The sequence below is a fragment of the Emydura macquarii genome, unplaced genomic scaffold (assembly GCF_026122565.2).
Source record: "Emydura macquarii macquarii isolate MOO-44397 ecotype Brisbane River unplaced genomic scaffold, CSIRO-AGI_Emac_v2 contig_369, whole genome shotgun sequence".
NCBI lineage: Eukaryota > Metazoa > Chordata > Testudines > Chelidae > Emydura > Emydura macquarii.
Window position 1 is genome coordinate 8,914,101 of NW_027130506.1, and position 22,550 is coordinate 8,936,650.

The window sequence follows — 22,550 nt, forward strand, 5'->3', positions numbered from 1 at the left end:
TACAGATGGATGGTGGACCAGTGCACTGTGAGGTAGACTGCTAGATGAGGAAAGTCGCTAGTGGAAGTATGTGACTATGAGAACAAGGCAGAGGAAAAGACTGGTTAACGAAGGAGAAATAATGAGGAACAGCTTGCTGAGTTGGAAAATGCAGTGGAGAGACAGGCAGAAACAGATGATGAGAGAGCAGGGAAGAAGAGAAGAGCAGTTAATCCTACAATAAGAGGGAAAGAGACAATGGAGACAGCCAGAGTTCAAAGCCTCATGAAGACAGAAGATTATGCACAAAAGATTGCAAAAGTGAGAAGAGAAGGCAAGAAGACTTGTGGTTAGAAAGAACAGATGGGGAAGGCTGGAGAATCACAGACACCAGGACAGGGCAGGTCTACATAATTGGGGATTCCCTACTAAGGGGAACAGACAGGCCTGTAACCAGAGCTGATCTGAAGAACAGAAGAGTATGTTGTCTGCCAGGAGCTAAGAAACAGGATGTGAACCTGAGGCTAAAGAGGATCGTAATAGGAGTGGGAAAGAATCCACTGATTGTCCTTCATGTCAGAACAAATGATACTACTAGATTCTTGTTGGGACAAGTCAAGAAAGAGTATGTCAGGCTGGTGAAGGCACTTAAAGAAATGAAGGCTCAGGTGATCTTCAGTGGGATTCTACCTGTCCCTAAAAGAGGAGAGTGAAGTTGAGACTAGATTATGGTGCTCAATGGCTCAGCCAATGGTGCTATAAGGAGGGATTTGGGACATTCGATCACTGGGAGTCATTAATGGACAGAGGAGAGTTCTTATGGGATTAACTCTACCTGAAGAGGGAGGAAAATAACTTCTGGGATGGAGGTTGGCACAACTGACAAAGAGAGCTTTAAACTAGAAATTTGAGGGAGACACTTGAGAGATGCTCATGTAATCTCCACGCTTGATGCTAATACTAAGTGGTAGGAAAATCAAGTAAAAGAGGGAAAAATCAGCAATGGAGAAAGGAACAAAAGAGGATAGGAAAATAGACAACAAGAGGAAAGATAGCGCCAATGATAGTAACAGTCAGGTAGGCTGTACCTTATTAGGCAAGGAATCTGGGTACGGCCAAATGGAAACAACTAAGATGTCTGTACACCAATGCAATGAGCACAGCTAGCAAAATGGAGGAACTAGAATTACTAGTGCAGGAAGTGAAACCAGATATTATAAGGTTAACAGAAACACGATGGAAGAGCAGTCATGACCAGAATACAGGTATTAAAAGGTATGTGCTGTTCAAGAAAGGCAGAAATAAAGGGAAAGGAGATTAAGTAGTGCTCTTTATTAACAAAAAGGTAGACTGCAAAGGAATTAGAAGTGATGTAATGGATCAAATGGAATCTGTTTGGGTCAAAATACTTTTGGGAAAGAAAGGAAACAGATGTGCCACTAGATTAGTGCTTGAGGCCTGCTATAGACCCCCAGGTAGAGCCCTGCACGGACACAGATCTGCATCTGATCCGCATCCCCATCAGTGTCAGCATGTATTCGACTCGTGATCCGCAAGCCGTGTTTTATGTTTATCCACATCCGCACTGCCCCGCTCCAGCTTGTCCTCACACAATGCCTCTGAGAAGGAGCGTTTATGCATGTGCCTGCCTGTGTACTGTAATATAAGAAATCTTTGGCTTAATACATCTGCACGCTGTTGTTGTTTTTATTTTAAACACAAATCTTATACAACGTTCATACGGTCCTGGTCCGCGACCTCTGTGATTTCTTCTGGGGTAGCTGCCTGTGTTAGCTCCTGGACTGCTAGAGAGCAGCAACTGCTCCCCAACAACTGACCCCTGCTGTTTCCCACACCCCCTGAACATCTGATGGCAGCCTGTCCCTCGATCAGCTGTTGGGTGGCAAGCCCCGGGCCACCCCTGAGCCATTCGGAGACCAGCTTTGATGGGCTGGGGCTCACAGAGCCTGAGGAACAGCTGGGAGTGGGAGGGGGGACTAGCCGGCAGCTCCTGATGCTGTTCAGAGCCCCCACTGACCCCTTCAACTGTTACCTTGGTTGGGGCTGGCCCCAGAAAGGGGGGGCTGCAGATCATTCAGCTGTTTGATGGAGGCAGGGGGAGGTGCAGTTGCCCATCAACTGATCGGATGGCCGTCAGCCGGAGAAAGGGGGCAGCTGCCCATCATCAGCTGATTAACAGCTCGGTATGGGGATTGGCCATTGCTGCTGAACATGCAGCTTTGATGGGCTGGGACTCACGGAGCCCAAGGGACAACTGGGGGCAGAATTGGCTGGCAGCTCCTGATGCTTAGAGCCCCGGGCAGATAAAATTTGTATCCGCAATCAAGCTAGATTCCACAAAAATGGGACTGCAGATATCCGCACATACGAAGCGGATATCCGCAGATTTGCAGGGCTCTACCCCCAAGATCCAATTTGGATATGGAAAGAGTCCTCTTTAATATTTTTAATTACGGGAGACTTTAATTTTTAATATTTTTAATAAATAAATAAATACACAAATAATAAATAATAATAATAATTTTAATATTTTAAATTACGGGAGACTTTAATTTCCCAGATATATCTTGGAGGACAAATGCTACTAACAACGGTAGGGCCCAGATATTCCTGGATGTGATAGCTGACAGATTACTTTACCAAATACTCATGGAACCAACAAGTGGTGAAGCCATTTTAGATTTAATATTGGCAAATAGTGAGGATCTCACAGAAAAACTGGTAGTAGAGGACAATCAAAGGCTATGTACACACTATCATTTACGGTGGTATAACTTACGTCGATAGGGGTGTGAATAAGCCATCCCCTGAGCAATGTAGTTATACTGATCTAAGTGCTGGTGGCGACAGTGCTATGTCAGTGGGAGAGCTTCTCCCGCCAACATAGCTACCACTCCTCGTGGGGGCTGGAGTAATTAAGTAGTCGGGAATGCTGTTGGCTTAGAGCATCTGCACTAGCAGTGCTACAGCGGCGCAGCTGCATTGGCACACTTTAAAAAATTAAGATAATTAGGGAAGTAGACTGGACTGAAGAACTCAAGAATCTGAACGTGGAGAAGGCTTGGAATTACTTTAAATCAAAATTGCTGTAACTATCTGAAGCCTGCATCCTAAGCAAGGGGGAAAAGATTGTAGGGAAGGGTTGCAGACCTAACTGGATGAACAAACATCTTAAATAGGTTATTAATAAGTAAGCAGAACGTCTACAAAAAATGAAAGAAGGGATGGATCAGGAAGAACCTCCTGCAGGTCAGAAAATGTAGGGTAAGTGAAAATTGCCAAAAGCCAAGCAAAACTTGCATAGGAAATTAAAACCAATAGTGAAAAGCTCTTTAGTGATATAAATAAAAAGAAAACAAAGAAAGAAGTGGGACCACTGAGGATGAGGTGGAGATTAAAATCAATCTAGGTATAGCCCAACACCTAAACGAATACTTCGCCTCAGTTTTTAGTAAGTGTAATGAGGTGCTTGAGGACAATGGCAGGATGGCTAACAGGAAGGAGGATATGGAAGTAGAAGTTACCACATCCAGCATGGAAGCCAAGCAGAAACAGCTTAATGGGACCAAACTGGGGGCTCCAGATGATTTCCATCCAAGAATATTAAAGAAACTGGCACATAAAATTGCTTGCCCAACAGCAAGGATTCTTAATGAATCCAGGACCTCTGGGGTCATACCCCTATGACTGAAGAACTGCAAATATATTATCTATATTTAAGAAAGGAAAAGAACAGTGACCAGAAAACTACAGGCCCTTTAGTTTGATCTCCATTGTATGCAAGGTCTTAGAACAAATTCTGAAAGCGAGAGTAATTAAAGACAGAGGTAAATGGTAATTGGGATAAAAAGAACAAGGTTTCACAAAAGGTAGATTGTGCCCAACCAACCTGATTTCATTCTTTGGGAAGATAATCATTTTTTTAGACAAAGGAAATGCAGTAGATCTACACTACTTGGATTTCAGTAAATCTTTTGATGCAGTTATGGAAATTATTAGTTGATTTGGAGAAGATGGGGATTAATGTGAGAATTGAAAGGTAGGTAAGGAACTGGTTAAAGTGAAGACTACAGCAGGTCATACCGAAAGGAGAACTATCAGACTGAAGGTAGGCTACTAGTGGTGTTCCCTCAGGGATCTATTCTGTGACCAATCTTATTTAACATTTTTATTGATGACCTTGGCACAAAAAATGGGAGTGTGATAATGAAATCTGAGGATGACACGAAGTTGGGAGGTATTACCAATACAGAGGAGGACCGGGATACCATACAAGACTATTTTGATGACTTGGAAAACTGGAGTAATAGAAATATGATTAAATTTAGTAGTGCAAAATGCAAGGTCATGCACTTAGGGACTAAGAACAAGAGTTTCTGTTATAAGCTAGGGATGCATCAGTTGAAAATGACAGAGGAGGGCAAAGACATGGGTATGCTGGCCAATTACAGGATGACTATGAGCTGCCAACATGATGAGGCCATGGAAAATGCTAATACAATTGTAGGATGCATCAGGGGAAGTATTTGCAGTAGAGATAGGAAAGTGCTATTACCCGTATGCAAGGCACTGGTGAGACCTCACCTTGAATTCTGTGTGCAAATTCCAGTTTCCCACATTTAAGAAAGATTAATTCAAAATGGAGCAGGTGCAGAAAAGGGCTATTAAGAGGATCGGAGGAATGGAGAACTTACCTTACCTGAGGAGACTTAAGGAGCTTGGCTTTTTTAGCCTAACTAAAAAGGAAGGCTGAAGGGAGATATGGTTGCTTTCTATAAATACATCAGAGCAATAAACAACAGGGAGGGAGAGGAGTTATTTAAGTTAAGGGCCAATGGTGGCACAACAACAAATAGATATAAATTGACCATGAATGAGTTTAGGCTTGAAATTAGATGAAGGTCTCTAACTATCAGAGGAGTGAAGTTCTGAAACAGTGGGGGCAAAAAACCTACCTGGTTTCAAGACTGAGCTTGATCAATTCATGGAAGGTATGGTATGATGAGATTGCTCAATGGCATATGGCCCATCTGCAACTGCTATAAACAAATATCTCCAGGGGTTGCAGATGGGACACTAGATGGGGAGGGCTCTGAGTTACTATAGAGAGCTCTTTTTCAGGTGTCTAGCTGATGGGTCTCACCCACATGCTCAGGGTCTAACTGAGTGCCATATTTGAGAATCAGAAAGGAATTTTCCCCCAAGTCATATAGACAGAGATCCTAGGCGTGGGGGTTGCCTTCCTCTGCAGCTTGGGGCATGGGTCACTTGCTGGCTTGAACTAGAGTAAATGGCAAATTCTCTGTAATGTGAAGTCTTTACATCAAGTTTTGAGGACTTCAGTATCTCATCCAGATGTTATGGGCTATTACATGAGTGGGTGGGTGAGGTTCTGTGGCCTGTGAGATGCAGGAGGTCAGATTAGATGAGGGTCTCTTCCGGCCTTAATGTCTATGAATAGTAGAAGCCCTTATGTTTGTCATCTAAAACTGGCCTGGGCTACAAATTTAAAAATTGTTTCTCTACCCTACTTTAAATTACCAGGAATGGAATAATCACCTAATAGGTCTTTTATGATCCTTATTACTACACTGATCTTGTGCTCCTGGCTCATTTGAAATCCATTTAAGTTCTTGCAGAACTTAATGCAGAATATCTCGATGCAGAATATCTTATCCTGCGATAATTATTTATGGATTTGCAGAAAAAATACTCTGGATTCTATTTGTTTTTCATCTTGATTTGTTGAGCATTACTCAATATTTGCTCTTCTGGAGCTATTACACCAACCTATAAGATACACTGTCATCTTCCTCTACTGCCCTGTTGCAGCAGCTCGTGTGTGTGTTTTCACAAATAACTGCACCATAGTGCCCCACCATAGTTGTGCCCCTTACACTGGTGGTCTTACAGTGCTAGTGTATGGACATAAGTAGAAAACAAAAGGCCATTATTGGTTTTCAGATATTTAAGGAGCATTACAACAATGCTAAGTTTAAAACCACCAGCGTTGCAACACACTGACGATGTCTAAAGGGAAAGCCAACAGCTCATCATACCAACTTCCTTGATATTCTCTCTTTGTATTCTCTGAAAGCCAGTGAGATTGCTACCAGTGAAATCTAGCACCAAGCAAAATTAAGTGTGGAAGTTACAGATCTGTACTATGTCTTTCAGTTTCAGTATGTATCCTTCGAAAACCTTATGGAGATTAGCTTTGTGCTGTGTACTGCACTCTCTGATAATACGGGTATTTAACAACTAACCTTTTCAAGAGGTCATTGTGAAGTGTGTTTATAGGCTTGAATTATATGAAACGATGACCCAGAGTAGCTTGTTTTGTAACATTGTTTGGCCAAATATAAAGTATCTATCAAATTTGTTTTTAATATAAAGCTTCCTCACTTGCCCACATAAAAAACGACATTAAGTTTATCAAAAGATCAAGTGCCAAGTCTTGAAGAATAAGATCTTGACTGTATCAAAGCCAAGATTCAGTAAATGCAAGCCATCTGAAACAGAACAAAGAATAGAAAGAGGCATGGACACAAAGTACAGCAGCAGAACCAAATGCAAGTTCAAAATGAATGAAATACATGGTCTAAATTCAGCCGTAATATAAGCTGCTTCATTTGACTGCACATGTAAACACTTCGTGTCAGCAATCTGCTTATCCCCATGCCAATGACCCTTATTCATGCTGAAAACATGCACTTTGCAATAGAATTGATCATTTTAAAAGGTCAAAACATTTTTGAAAGCTTAGCACAGATTTGTATCACATTTTAAGTTTGCTGGATGTATGAGTCTTACCACTAAAGTAATTTGATAAAGTGCTATTAAATAGCCTTTAGCATGTGGAGTGCATCTCTACTCCAACACTGATACATAACTCAAAAGTTCCCGCAGTTAAGATCTAACTTCCTGAGATTAGATGATAATTCATTAACGAAGTATTTTAATAATATTAAAGAAAGTATTTAAAAAACAGTAAACTAAAGATATTATACATAAAAGGCAGCTATGCCAAGATATTGCAAGGAACAAATATATTCAGGAAAGTCAATACTTGTAAACTTCAACAATAAAGAAAAGACAAGATTAGAATTCATTCTTCTTCTAAATTTAACTTTTAAAACTAGTCTTTTCACATTAAAACCAATACAAACAAGATGGCATTGTTTTACCCAAAAAAGGGGAAATTAAAATAAATATGGAGTAGAGTGCATTTCATATTTGCGCTGTATCAAATATTTTCTCAATATTTCATTTACATATTATTGATTATATTTTACTAAAAGGGCAACTCTCTTTGCACCCAGACTAATAGCATGAGTTTGCTTTTTTCATATGATTTGCTGCACAGTTGGGAAGTTAAATATAGCCAGAAGCAAAGCAGTTAAACATGCGCAGCAGCAGCCAATAACACTTACCTGCCATTCATAGCCTATATTATATCATGCAATGTGAAGCAAACAAAAAGCAGAAATACTCAAAAGATATGTGAACCTTTCAGGACATTCGGCACTGATCAGGAAAGGAGACTTTTTTCCTTGCTGAAAAATATTGAAGAACTGCATGTGGATTTGGGTTTTTCCGGTGAACTGCAGGAAGCACTTCTGTGCCAAGTCAAGTTAGGTTCACATGTACCTTTAACATGCTGCTGTTAGAGAGTTATGAATGGCTTTTGTGAACTGATTAGCATGATTAGCACACTGAGGATTGTTTCAGTATATACTGGTACAGTGTGGAAGAGGGGATTCACATTCCTACTCAAATTCTGGAATCTGAAAGCAAGTTTTGGCAAGTCATTCTACGATTTTTTTTAAGTAATAAAGTTTTGAGAGGATTATTTACCTCTATGTACTTAAAAGAATGTTTTTTAAGGGATGAATGGATCATTATATGGGCAGGCTCTTCAGCTGTTTTGTAATTAGTGAAGTCTCAAATTTCCAAGGCATAAAATGAGGGCAGATATTTGATTTAAAATGCATTACTGCCTATAAAAGGCACAAAAGCATATCAGATCCCTATAGGCAAAGTAATATCAAAAGCCTCATCTAAGACAAATTCATCCCTAGTTTTTTCTTTTTAAATAAAGACAAGCTTATCTTTGTTTATAGAAATATAGTGGGATATAGACAGTTATTTTACTTTCCACTAGTTCACAAAAGTATTCATAACTCAGTCATGCAAAGCGGTTAGAAGGACGGCAAAGTGAAGACATACATTTAGTATGAGACATAAATGCAGTCTACTGCAAGCAAACAGAAATAGATATATAAAATCATCTTCTCACTTTCAAAATCAAGGAAAAAATTTGGCCCCTGCTCAAGGTCTGTGCATGTCAAAACTTTAAGAAGGTTCCCCATGTTAAGGTACCTGTCGAGACAAGAATGAGAGAAAAGAGAATATCCCTTTATAAGAAGGAACAGCCCAAATATAGTAGAATGAAGGTGGAGGTGTTGGGGGGAAAAACCAAACAGTTCCGTCAGACATGAAACCATCCTTCAGTCTCCGCTATGGTGCGAGTTGGTGGAGGGTAACCCCCACCTCCAAGATGTGCAACTGGTGATCCTAGAGATGAAATGTGGTTTTCCTGTAAAAAGTGACAGACAGATGTCACCCACATCTTCATAGTCTCTCCTTTGAGAAAGAAGCAGAGTTCCAACTGAAGACCTTAAATGAATAGTTTATTCTATCTCACTGTGCCAGTGTCCTGAGCAAGTGTCTGTGCCTTCAAGGGTAAGTATCCTATTTGCAGCATGGCTATTGTGTTAATGTTGCCACAGACTGTGTTTGATGATGGGTGCAGTAGAGAGGTGGAGAGCTTTATTTTTTTCCTTTACAATTTTGTTAAAGGAGAAACATTATAGAAAGCTGCATCCAGACACTTTTTTCATTTCAGTTTAATGTGTACAAAAAACAACATGGAACTAAATGTGATCCCAGAGATCCTGTGATCTTTAGGTAGTGCACCTCACACTTAACAGGTGTAACTCCCAAATTCACTGCCATTCATGACTTCAAGTTCTGGGTACAAATAATACTAGCCCTGCTGTGAATACACAAGTCAGAATCAGACAGGGATTTTACTGCTCCTTTATATAGGTCTGTAGGGTGCTGCACAACTGCTCACCACATTTCACTAAGGCACACTGACAGAATTTTTCATTGTAAGGCTACTTGATTTGCAGGCAGATGAAAGGACATCACTGACCACAGAGACCCAAAATGATTAAGCATATGAAAATCAAAAATTACATAGTAGCATGATGGTGGCTTGGCTGTACTGAAAAAAAGAAAACAAAACATGCAACCCTTTTTCAAATTGCGGTTTTGCAACTGATAGTCCCCTTTGCCTTCACTGTGGTGATGGGTACACGCAATCCTACTGTTACCATTTTAAATGCACCAGCTGTGAAGGGCTGAAAGACTTACTTTCAAAATCCAAGAAAAAATGTGCTGCATTGTGGTCTATGTCCCTGGTTAGCACTTTAATGAGATTACCCATGCCAGCAAACCTAAAAATAAAAATGGCAAAATCATTTAGTTCCAATAATTGTTTCCTTTTTTAAGCAGAGCCTGGGGTCCAGTTAGGGCTGGCTCCTTTGTGGTTTCACACATGTGCTGATTCACCAACTTGTGGCTTGGACAGTGCTAATACGCACTTTGTGCAAGTGCTATTCCACTCCTCTCTTCTTAGAAAGAAGTGGTTAATGAAAAACAAGGTGGCAATTATACAGAAAAGCTAAATTCTGCCATTATTGAAAACATTTGTATCCAACTATGAAAGAGCAAGGAATAATCCTAGCATTGTGGTTGCTTAATGCTGAGTGGTATGTGATTTTGTAGTAATTGCAGTGGGGTGGTCACAGCTACATCACAGACTGGGTTGAATCATGGTTTCCATTATAAATATAATTTTCTCCATCCCTCTAAAATTCAGAAGAAATGGAATTTTGGCTAGAAAACTGGTAGGAGTAGTCTATAGTAAAGGACAATTTTCCCACCAAAACTGAAATTAAATTGACAAGCCATGTGTAAATTAAACTTTATTCCCCCCAAATATGAGCTAATCGTATTTCAAAAGTTCTTCTTATGCTTTTCTGCCGCATCTTAGCTAAAACAAATAGAAAGTGAGAGAAAGATTAATTGTGGTTTGTTAGATTCATCTAGTTGAGACATAAATAAATCCATATGACAAAACCTCAAACATTACCAGCAAATTTTAAAAGTAATTAAATGATTAAGTAGGAATGCCAGAATGGCACATCCAGCCTTTTCAAAGCATATCAGTAGTTCTGAGACCAACATATAGCTCACCATCACCAGCTTGCAAACATGCTTTGGAGCAAGATCTGCAGAACAGCAACAAGTATGAGCCATCGTAAATTCAATGGGGTGCTTTAACAACGCTGCCACTTCAAGGCCAAATGCTAAAACACTCACTATCAGAACTAGCCCATCCCAGAAGCTTCACTAAAGTAAACCATGTGAGATGTGGATTTCAAGCACTTAAAAATAAAAATGTTAAATTAAGCACATATCAATAGTCTAACTTATGGATTCAAATGGAAGGAGCCAAGAATCAAGTTGATTAATCTGGAATTCAGTGGGTGCATTGCTATAAAATCACAGCAATCCACTGTTTTTCCACTAAGGTGCTTTGATTTCTTTACTCATTACAGCAATGCTTATTTGGAGAAGGAAAGCACAAGACCATTCATTCTGAATTTGTGACACGTGGAGTACGTGATTGCAGTTAAGCAAAACAATGGATCTCATGGTGCCAAACTACTTGGAATCAGGATAAGGAATTGGTGTCATTTGGGAAGAAGTCAACTAAAGACACTGGAAGCAGAGCCACTCACTACTCTTGTCCATCTGATTAGCTAGTACCCCAGAATGGATCACATGATCTGAGAAGCACTGAGGGGAAATTAATCCAAAACATGCAGATAGGACATAGATGTTTTCTAGAAGCTGTACTTAGATTGTTTTGTTCATTCAGGGGATAACAAAGCAACTCAGAAACCATTTACAAGAAAGTCAGACAAAAGACAGGCAATAACAAAATTGTTGGACAGTAATGAGAAAATGTCTCTCCATAGCTAACGTTTTATACATGATGCCTAATTTTAGCTCCTCTCTAAAGTCCTCAAAAAAACATTATCTGCATTTCATATATAGGATGCCTGATCCATATTTCTGCAATATAGGACTGAGAGGACAAATATGTGATAATAATCATTTGAAAATTCTCCCTATCCGTTTTACCATAGACCTCATTTCAAAATACAGCTTATCCTAGAAACTCTGAATGAAGTTTATTTTTAAGATCTCAGCAAGATATAGTACCCAAGACCAACAACGGGAGCAGTGGGGGCAAAAAACCTAATTGGCTTCAAGACTGAGCTTGATAAATTTATGGAAGGGATAGCATGAAGACACAGGCTACATGCCATTGTATGCAATCTGTGACTGCTAGTGGCAAATATCCCCAATGGCTAGTGATAGGACACTAAATGGGGAGGGCTCTGAGCTACTGTAGAGGATTCTTTCCCAGATGTCTTGCCAAAATGTTCAGGATCCAACTGACCACCATATTTGGGGACGGGAAGGAATTTCCCCCGGCTCAGATTGGCAGAGACTCGGGGGCTTTTCTTCTTCCTCTGATGCATGGGGCATGGGTCACTTGCAGGCTGAAACTAGAGTAAATGTTGGATTCTCTGTAACTCAAAATCTTTAAATCAGGACTTCAGTAACTCAGCAAGAGGCTAGGTTACAGGAGTGGGTGGGCAAGGTTCTGTGGCCTCGAATGTGCAGAAGGTCACAATAGATGATCATAATGGTCCCTTCTGGCCTTAAAGTCTAGGAATCTAAAAAGGTTGGGAAATACATTTGTGAAATTACTCACTGGTGAATTAAGTACATAAGAACGGTCACCAGGGCTGCAGCAAATTCTAAAGTATAATTATAAGGTAAGCTTCTCACCCTTTTTCTTACCAAGGCATCCTTAAAATGTCAGCCAACTGACCATCATGGACCACCCTGATATTTAACCCCCCCCCAATTTCAGAACATACACCCTTCTTATTAGATGTATGCTTTCCTGTATGCCTGGCTGCTGCGTAAAGGGTTTCCAATGCTTATCAAAAATTATAAATTTGAGAAATAAGACTAAGTTAATACAGCCGCTAAACATATTTGCAACCCGCCACTACAGCCTTGAAAATTGTTTTGCAGGAGAACCTACAACTAACCAGATCTCCCAGCACTTCCCCAACCCACCAAGAACAGGGACTGAGTTTAAGACAATATAAGCTAGTATTTTTGTAGGTTAAAGTACCTCCAACTCAAGGTAAATTTGGACATTTCTGGCTTTCAAAAGCATGTTACTGGAGATGAATTTATTTCTCTGTTTACTGAATGGTCACAGAAATATCTACAAATATCACTACAAATGTTGTGCTACTGGTTAATATCTCATTAGAATTTGCTACATTTCAAAGAAACAAACTTGATAGCTACATGTTATCACAGGCACTTATTAACTCTTCTGAAAGTCAGGTCCCTTATTTAGGTGCCTAAATATGGACCCAGAAGCCTAACTCTCATTTAGGAAAATCTTGGCCTTGGTATTTCAACAAATTTAGTTAGACTCACGTTTTGAGGAGGTGTTTTAGACTGATTGATTTTTTTCTAAATACACAAATACACGCATGCTTTTCACAATGCTCATTGCCATAACACCTGAGCATGTCACAAATGTTAATGACTTTCTCCCTCAAAATCCACTTATGAGGCAGGGAAGTAAAAAGGGGATAACTACTACATCTTTATCTCACAAGTGTATTTTGAGTACATACGCATCGTTTGAGAAGTACTCAGATGCTACAATGATGAGCACCATAAAAAAAATCAATAAAGTAAATAAATTCATCCTTACAGTTTCAGATGGAGAATTAAGACAAAGTGTAACTTCCTACTCTCACATAGAAAGTCTGCAGCAGGGCCAGAAGTAAAACGCAGATCATCTCCTGAATCCCAGTCTAGTGCCATAATGAAAAAACTATCCCTCCTCTCAAATGCTTATGCTGCTGCATAATTTAGGAAACTTTTATGATACTTGCTCTAAGAGTAACTAATATTTAAGTTTAGCTATACATAGTAAATATCTTTATGCACAACCTTGACTGCCACAGAAGTTACCTCCAATATTTTCAGTTCAAAAATTATACATTTTTGTTTTCTGACTGATTTTGTTTTGGTCAGACAATTATAGAAGTAGGAATATTCTGCCAACGTTGCAATCAAAGTTACAACACAGTTCACAGGACCTCATGTACTATTTACAGAGAGGCTAACACTATTACATGGTCAGATTAAGTGGGTTTGCGAGAGCATGCTGTTGGGTTGAAAGAAGATAAAATATTCTAGGAAAAAATCTATATCAGTCATCCAAGAGCAGTTTTAAAATTATGGACTATTTCAACAAAAACCCTCTCTCTTCTTAAAATAACCCGGAGGGGAAATACAATTTTGTGCCTAACAACTCCTCAGTCAGAAATGTCTTCATATACTAGATTTTCATTTCCTGCGGGAATCTACTATTCCAGGTTTCTTTTCTAGAAATAAGGTTAACAAATAAACCATTGCCATGCTTCATTGAAGCCCTACAGTGAAATACCATAGAATACATGCTGGATTTAGAAATAGAGATATGATTACCTAAAGATAACCCCCCCAGTGCACTTCTCCTACAAAGAGAGGCATACATAAGGAATTTATTTGTCTTTCTCTATTTCTACTATGACCAAGTATAGCCAGAAGATATGCTGCACAAATACAATGATGTCTGGATTTGTCATTTTGTGCCAGTTAGAATTTAGATGTCAGCAGGCTCTTCAGACAATGAATTCATGAGAAAATAGAGAGTTTACAACTATATTTTAGCAACTATCAGCAGAAAAAGGTCTTTAAATAGCATTTGCTCAGACAACTATCATGGTTCCTTACGAGAGGCCTAAAACGATATATATTTTCAATTTCAGTTTAAAACTAGAAGACAGATAGGATTTGGAACAAATGTTCATTATTTAGGCACACTAAATAGTATCAGCTAAATGGAAAATTGTTAGGCAAAAGCAAAACACAAAGTCAAACAAGAAAATATTTGTTTTGCTACCTAGTTTAAGAACAAATGTGAAAAAATGTATTCAAGGCTCCCAAAAGTTTTCAGAGTATATGAAGACTAGTGCTACGTCTTCACTTATGGCAGCAAATTCGCCACTGTCAGATTGATTTCTCTGGATCGACTGAGCGGTCAATGAAGACTCGCTCAGTCGATCCAGAAATCGATGCATTAAGACCACCTTCTCAAGTGGCGCAGTGCAGTGAAGATGGCGCGCAGAACAGAAACAGAGAAGTCGATGGGAATTACGCAAGTTTTTTGCGTAGCTTGCGTAACTCTGGTCGACTGCCATCGAATCTTGGAGGTAAGTGTAGACAAGCCCTAGGCTCTTATTTGGAAAGAAAATAATACTTTCTGCAGTTTCACAACTGGATTATGACCATTACTCTCCACTCTGAATTCTCAAAAATTCAAGCCACCTAGGTAATGTTCAGAATGTTGCCTGATCAATTCATTTTCAGTGCACTGAAAAAATAGTATCCATAAATGGGGGAAAAAAAGACTAATATACTTTAATACATAGAAAAGGCCAATTTATTTTTTAAAAACTGTGAGCCTGTCATATGAACACAGACAAGAGCTCAGAATTTACAGGAGCACTAATAGCTCTAATATAAATAATTTAGACAAAGGTCCAAATAGGTATGTATTCTGAAGCAGTTTAGATCCAGATCTGTACACTGCAGATATTGCACATCATTAAAATGGCTATATACAACAAACTGGAATAAAAAAGTAACAATTATGAAGGAAAAAACCAAAGCCTTAACATCATACAACATAATGAAAAAAGATATACTGTATTTAACTTTCAAAAGAAGACGCTGCACCCAATTTGAGAGCTCCAAAATGCTGTTATTACATTACATTTGCTCAGTTCAAATATTTGTATATACAGGGCTATGCAGGGTTGGGGTAAATCAGTACCTAGATGACTGATCTCAATAGAAAACCAAGGAGTTTGCAGGAAATGGTGCTGGTGCTTTGAGAAATGGCTTTCTTCTTTCCATGTCAGCATTATCCAATGCCCCAGAATGGGATTAAAGATACTGTGCTACCAGAGGCAAGGGAGATGGGTTTGGATGAGATTTGCAATGAGTGTCTTGATTATTAGGAAAAAATTTCTTGCGCTTTTCATATAGGCTAGGGATATGAGTGAGTCTCCTGGACAAATTCAAACACAATTATATTCTACCTAATAAAATATCACATCCAGTCTTGGTAAATATTATGTTCTTCACTCTTTCTCTCCTTAATGTGTTTGCTATGTATACAGTGCTAGGTGCTGTAAATATTGTTTTCTTCACTCTTTCTTTTCTTAATGTGTGTGTTTGATATGTATACAGTTGCTTTGTTTCACCCTAAGGTAGATTCTATAACAGGAGGAGTGACACTCAATTTGTCAAGTGCTTTGGGATCTATTAAGATGAATGGCACTATTATTTATATTGCCATAGCACCTCGGAGCCCTAGTCATGGACCAGAAACCCATTGTGCTAGGTGCTGTATAAACAGAGAAAAAAGATGGTCTCTAACCCCCAAGGATCTTATAATCTAAGTAAAAGACAAGAGATAGAGAGAGGATACAGAGAGGAGTGGGAATGTAAAGAGTCAGCATGATAAATAGTGGTTTCAGCACACCAGCAGCCTATATTATAAATAAGTGCAACATTTCAAGTCTACATTTCTTAATGAATGTAGAGTTATTACTTAATTGCTGATAATACCCTCTGAATTGTATAATGTGTTGTCATGGGGTCTATAAGCTCCATTCAGGACCTAGATAAGAGGGAAAGGGGAGCCTCTCTTACCTGCAAGCAAGTAGACAAGCCATGCCCACACGCACCCAGAGTTGCCAATCATGGAGGCAGACACTCACAGCTGGGCCTCATAGAGGAACCAAAGCCTAATATGAAAGAGGGAGAGCAGCAAAAGGGAGAGGGAAGCAGAAAGGCTTGAGACAGCAGAGTGGCAACAACTTTGCTTCAGTCAGCTTCCCCTGAACAACGTCCGGTGACACGCCTGCAGGCCCCCAGAAAAGGGGACACAGAACCAAGGAACCTCCCTGAACAGGGGCAAACTGAGACTACGCACAGCAAGAGACTGAGGAGAGACCCCACCAAGAGCCTGTTACAGACATGAAACAAAAGTTCCAGCTTGGAAGTGCTTGCAAAGTACCAGACAGAAAAGAAGGTGTACTGGGAAATACATTGAGAGAGTAACTAAGTAGATTTTGTGGGCATCCCAAAAGAGTAATCATTTAAGAAAGTGTTAGCGATCTGGGATTTTAAACAACCGGTGTTAGATGTTTAATTGTAGGTCTAGGCACTCTTGCTGCTCGTCGTGGCAGCCACTACCACTTGCTTTCATAGATTTGGAATGGGGGAGAACACCTGATGGCATCAGCATACAGAAAATAGAGAGTATCTTAGAAACAGCTGAAAGTATGCTACTGCCACTACACTCACTAATTAGTACAACTGTTTGGGAGGCAAGGGGAGGATGTTTATGATGATCTTAAATGTTACACTGAGCTGAGCTCTCAGGTCAACCTTATTTGTTTTTGAGGGATAAAGAACTGGTCCCAATAAGGCAGTTGTAACTAGAAGCTTCCAGGTGTCTAACACAGAGTTATTAGCATTTTAGTTGTAGAGCAGGGAAGCCTCTATGTGCTGCACAAGACCACATCTAGTTCAGCTGATTGAAGTCAAGCTGATTATCAAGACAGGCCCAGGCCTTTCAGTCTGGCTGGTACCAATGCAGAGTGTGATGCTCATCTGAGACTTCCAAATGGATCGATCACAGTTGAAGTCTTTTGGACCAGACTCTTGCCTACACTTCCAGGATGCAGGAACAGCAGACCAGGAAGGTTTTGAAATGCCTGAGCAGCCTCTAACTGCTCATAATATCTGTAATCGTATCTCAGTAAAGCCAGTACTGGTCACTTCTGAAACAGAATGTACGAGCCATGCCTATCCATAAATACATTTGGAAGGATTCGATTATCGATAAACGTCAGTAAACATCGATTTCACCATATGCTCACAAACTGACAAAAAAATTTCCATCAATAACTGAAATTTGCAGATGAACAAAATTAGAAAGATGCTACTTGAGAATTTAGTTTTATTTAAGGGTATTTATATATTTTAACTTGTGATGCTGACAGTTTATGTTTTAATGGTTATAATGCTTAACTTCTTGAATCTCAGTATCTGCTTTCATTAAATAATTGCCTGACTCCCTCCCATATTTTCCCACAATTCTGAAAACGTAAAATCTATAAAAAGTTTTTTAAAATGCTTTGAACCCATAATTTTGTTCAATCGTGAAAGCTGTAATTGATAAAAATTAAAAAGTGCTTAAAAATAAAAACTCATATTACCCATCAAAATTATTTTAAAAAAATTAAAAACAAATTCTGCCAAGCCTATCCATAAAGGAAACTGTCTGACGTCACTGAACTGCACTTTTTAAACAACAGAGATCAGGGCAGAAAAGCTAGTCTCGCAGAGCTATGTAGTGCTGAAAGGCATCAAAAGTTTCAGAGCTCTATCTATTATCAGGCTAACAACTCCTCTCTCGTTCTCAATGAAAAGTCACTGTTGAATTTGAGCTTGGATCCACCATCATATGACAGTTCATTTAACTCTTTTTTTTCCTCTGCTGAGAAGCCATCTGGCAATGTGTCCTCTATTGAAAATGGAGCACCAGTCAGCTTGAACTCCAATCTGCCCTTATTCCCAATTCCCCTCCAGTTCTCCCTGAGCCAGGAGTTCTGCCAGTTCCACTGCAGGTCCTGGCATTACTGGAGAATCTTTCCTATAAGTCTCTTCTTTCTCTGGTCTCAACTCCTTCCCCTTGGTTCAGGGGCCCCAGCTTGGGGCTTTATTGTGATTTGAGTGCACTTCCATCCCAGGGAGCCTCTCTCCTGACTCCGTGTTCCCCTGAAACTGTCCTCTCCAAGCCATCTGCCTTCTTTCTCCTCCTGGCCCGCACATGCGCTCTCCTCCCTCGTCCTCTGCCTTGAGGCTATCTAGCGGTGCGCAGATGAACCACCCTCAGTTCCTTCTCTACCACGGAGCCCCTTATAGTAGAGAGGAGAAGGACAGGTTGTGGAGCACCCACAGGGACACATCTAGAAGAACCATCATTACTGCACAAGGTGAGCAACTTCCTCTTCTTCTTTGAGTAGTGTCCCTATGGGTGCTCCACTGTAGGTGACTTCAAAGCAGTATCCCCTATGGAGGTCTGGGGCTTCTGAGTGGAGTCTATTATTGATAATATTGTGGAACTGAAGATAGAATTGGAAGCTGAGTCTCGAGTAATCGCGTAGTGTTCTGCAAAAGAATGAGCAGAGGTCCAAGTTGCTGCCCTGCAGATTTCTGAGATGGGAACATCCTTAACATGTGACTGAGGTGGAAACGGATCTTTTGGAGTGCATGCAAATTCCTGACGGAGGTAGCAGGTTATGGGCATGATGATTATAGTTATTGCAGTTTGAGACCCATTAGAGAGCCTTTGAGCTGATACTGCGGATCCCTTGGATCTGTCTGCAATTGAGAGGAAGAGTTTAGGAGATTTCCTAAAACTCCTTCTCCTGGCCAAATAAAATGCTAAATGGGAAACTTAACATCTTTAATGACCACTTGCCAGAAGCAGAATGAGAACAGTTTCAAGCCATCATCCATGAGAACCAGCTGGTAGCAAGAACAACGCTACAGACCTCACTGGATGCTGCAACTGTTCCTGGTGATCTCTGATTGGTCAGGAGCTAAGTCTGAGGGCTTGCAGCCCTTCTTTTGGGAGGCTTTGCAAGTGGATTCAGCAGGTTTTCCCTCCTTGGCTCTCCCTCCCTAGAAGTTGACAGCTCAGGGGATGATCTTTGATGCAGAAGGGATTGGGGTCGGACACTAGTGTAAGAGTACCCTCCATGAGGAAGCGTTTCAACTTTAACTCCTAGTTTTTTGGGAATTTAGCCTTCAACTGCTGGCAGAAGGTGCACTTCTGCGGGATGTGAACCTCTCCAAGACGCTGGATGCAGCAGGAGTGTCTGTCCATAACAGGTATTACCTCCTTACTGGAGAGGCATCGTTTCAATTTAGGGGAGCCAGGCAGGTCTCTTGCAGAGGGTGTTCCTCAAAAAGGGACTGGGGGGAGAACAAGGAGAAAATGTTTTTTTAAATTAAAAACAGAAGCTCTAGATATGCTACAAAAACAAACAAACTCTATCATCAAGCTATAAAACTAAACAGTATCAACTATAATGAAACATGAGGTAAGTAAACCGGACAGCTGTTCAGTTGGTCTCACTTGGCCAAGGATGACTGAGAAGAAACAGATGGTGGTTCGCATGCACAGCGCTAGATAGCCTTGAGGCAGAATACTAGGGAAGGATTGGGCATGTGTAGGCCAAATGGACCCTGCTACCTAAAATCTCCAATCAGAGGTGCAGTGGCACAGTTACACCTACAGTGGAGCACCCATAGGGACACTACTCGAAGAACAACGACATGTCATTAAGTCCAACGCTCATTTGTTGGAGGTGATACTGGACCAAGCTCAATGGAATAGTGCAAGGTGGTTCTCAAAGATGTTACTAGCTCAACATTCCTGTCAGACCTGCTATCTGGTTGACAGAATGGTGTGTGTGCAGAGGGTGTCTCCTCTGGTATCCCCACCATTTCCACGGTGTCTTCCCTGAGAATAAGGGTGAGCCCACTGTCTTTGTTGGGGCTTATATTGGTAGGGCTTCCTATAGAAGGTTGGCGTATAAATTCCGAGAGACTTCAGGGCAACCCTCAAGTCCTCTAAATAATGGAATACTTTGTTCATTTTTTACTGAAGACCTCTATACCCCCAAACAGAAAGTCCTGTATGGTATCTTGGACCTCTCTCAGCATCCCAGAGACGGACGGTCACAAGGTTCGGCTCATGAACCTTGTTGCCATGTTGGAAGGTCCATGGGTGCCTTCAGGGCCATTCTGACAATCATTTGGCCTTCTTTAACAATCTTCCTTACTATTTGCTGGCATTCTTAACAGAAAGGGATCCATCCTGTCCCATATTAGGAAATTATATTTGGCAAACAATGCCTGATGTTCACACCTCTGCAACTCCAGGTTGCAGACTGAGTAGGTTTTGAGACCAGAACAGGTTTAACTATTTGAGGTCCTTGTTCTTACCTTTTGTCAATTTTGTCTTCTCCTGAACTGCTAAAACTACTAAATATGCTGGGTTTGGGTGGGCAAAAAAGTGCTTGACATTTTGAGGGGCACTTAATAGCACTTCACCCATTTGGATGTGGGCTGAATGGTGGATGTATTTGACCAACTTCAGTATGCCCTCATTGATGGAAATAAATGTCTTGGCTGGGACCGATGCAGTCAGAATGTCTAAGAGTTTATGGGATCTCTCCTGTATGATCATTGTTAGGATATCTAGGGTCTACAAGATGCAAGCTAAGAGACCCTGTAAACCTTTTAAAAGCAATCACTGAGGCAGGGACTGGTATAACTGCCTTCATCAAAAGATGAAGACAATTCTTTTAGTGGAAGTAGGTTTGCTGCAGTCCTTCCACTATTCCCAGTTCATGGCGGCTGACACTGGACTCCGATGTCTGTCATCCAGCTAGGGATGTCCCCAGTGAGCTTGATCTCGTCCTCTCCCTCCTGTAGATCCAGGAAGATTTGCTAAGGGACATTTGGGATGATGCTATTCAGCATGGCCAGGGTGACCTATTAAATGGATACTGGTCTGGTTACAGCCAGTCAGCCCACTGCCATTTGCACCTCTGTGGCCTTGAGAGAAGGATCTGTGGTACTGGCTCTAGGGTCACTCTCTTATGGGAGAAGAGATGCCGGAGAGAAGGTGAATAAGAGTAGTACTCTTTGAATGGCAGTGCCATGAGGTAATATTCTGGGCACATTCCCGCTGCCAGACAGCAGTGTGGAAGGGAGGGTACTGTCTCACACTTTTAATCAGAGCAGTGCTGGCTCACCAAATGTCACTCCTAGCTCAGTCGAGGACTTGGTCTTCCTATCTGTAAAGGTGTTTTATCTCTTCTCCTTCTGAGATGGTATTTTCCAATGTTTGGAGGTGGGTATGCACTTCTTGGTCATGCCCTTATGTCAGGGCTCTGGTGCCAGCTCCAATGATGAAGTTGTGGTGTCAGTGTTGAGGCTGCTGCTGTGTCAGTTTGCCCTGGTGTTGATAAAATTATTGGTGCCAGTGTCTGTGTAACAGTTACGAGAACAGTCATACTGGGTCAGGCCGATGCTCCATTTAGCCCAGTATCCTGTTTCCAACATCAGCCAGTACCAGAACGTCAGGGGAAATGTACACAACTGGGCAATTCAGGAGACCTCCACCACTGTCTTAACCTCCTGGCTTCTCGCAGTCAGAGGTTTGTGGTTGCCTTCGGTATGGGCTACCCTCCTGACAATGTTGGCTAATAGCCATTGATAGACCTATCCTCCATTAACTCATCTAATTATTTTTTTAACCCAATTACAGTTTTGGTCATCATGACATCCACAGATTAACTGTGTGGTCTATGAAAAATTACTTCCTCTTGTTTTCATTAAATCAGCTGCCTATTAATTTCATTGGGTGACCCCTGTTTTTGTATTGTGGGAAAGGGCAAATAACACTTCTCTATTCACGATTTTATAGACCTCTATCATAATTGTCCACCTTAATTGACCTCCTGAGGTCCCTTCCAACTCTAATACTCTAATATTCTATGAATTGTCTCTTTTGTAAGATGAACAGTCTTCGTCTTTTCAGTCTCTCCTAGTATTGAAGCCATTCCATTATCACCTGTGCTGCCCTTCCCTGATTCTTTTCCAGTTCCAGTCAATACTGATGGCTGCTGTCTCAACAAGGCCTGTGTCAATTTTTCGGTATTTTCTTGCATGTTTTCCTGTCACTGCATCGGGTGTGGTGTCTACTCAAGGTAGCACTCTCTAAAGATGACCCTTTTAATTTTCTGGAAATGGCAGTCTCATCTAGGTCCAAGATGGCATGCACTGATTGTCTCAGTAGGTGCAGTTTCAGTCATGTGCTGCTTGGTTTGAGTCCTTGCAGAAATGGATTTACATGCTGCATGCTTATTAGGGATGTAATTTCCTCCAAGCAGAAAAGGTATCGACTACGCCCATCAACCAAGGGAATAAGTCTGTTTCAGGTCAGGCAGGGTTAAAACCCCAAGGGTTCAGGGAGGGTGCCACTGAAGTAGCCACAGAGCACCTAGCCCCTTTGAACAAGGGTTCTCTTTTTATGGGGCAACATCCAAACTAAATTTAAAAATAATACAAAAAAATTTTTTCCACCAAAGAGTCTCGAAAAGAAT

The 22,550-nt window shown here is 40.8% G+C and overlaps 1 protein-coding gene across 6 annotated transcripts in view; it reads right to left on the reverse strand.

Moving 5' to 3' along the window:
• CYRIB (CYFIP related Rac1 interactor B) overlaps window positions 1–22,550 on the reverse strand; it is a 143,280-nt gene that overhangs the window by 27,647 nt on the left and 93,083 nt on the right. For 5 of the 6 annotated variants that reach the window (XM_067531438.1, XM_067531454.1, XM_067531430.1 and 2 more), the window contains one exon: window positions 8,300–8,382. In XM_067531438.1, coding sequence (XP_067387539.1) covers window positions 8,300–8,372 — 73 coding nt within the window. In that variant the 5' untranslated portion in view covers window positions 8,373–8,382. Of the gene's footprint in view, window positions 1–8,299; window positions 8,383–9,441; window positions 9,522–22,550 lie in introns of those variants that run through there. The other variant, XM_067531471.1, reaches the window with a different exon arrangement.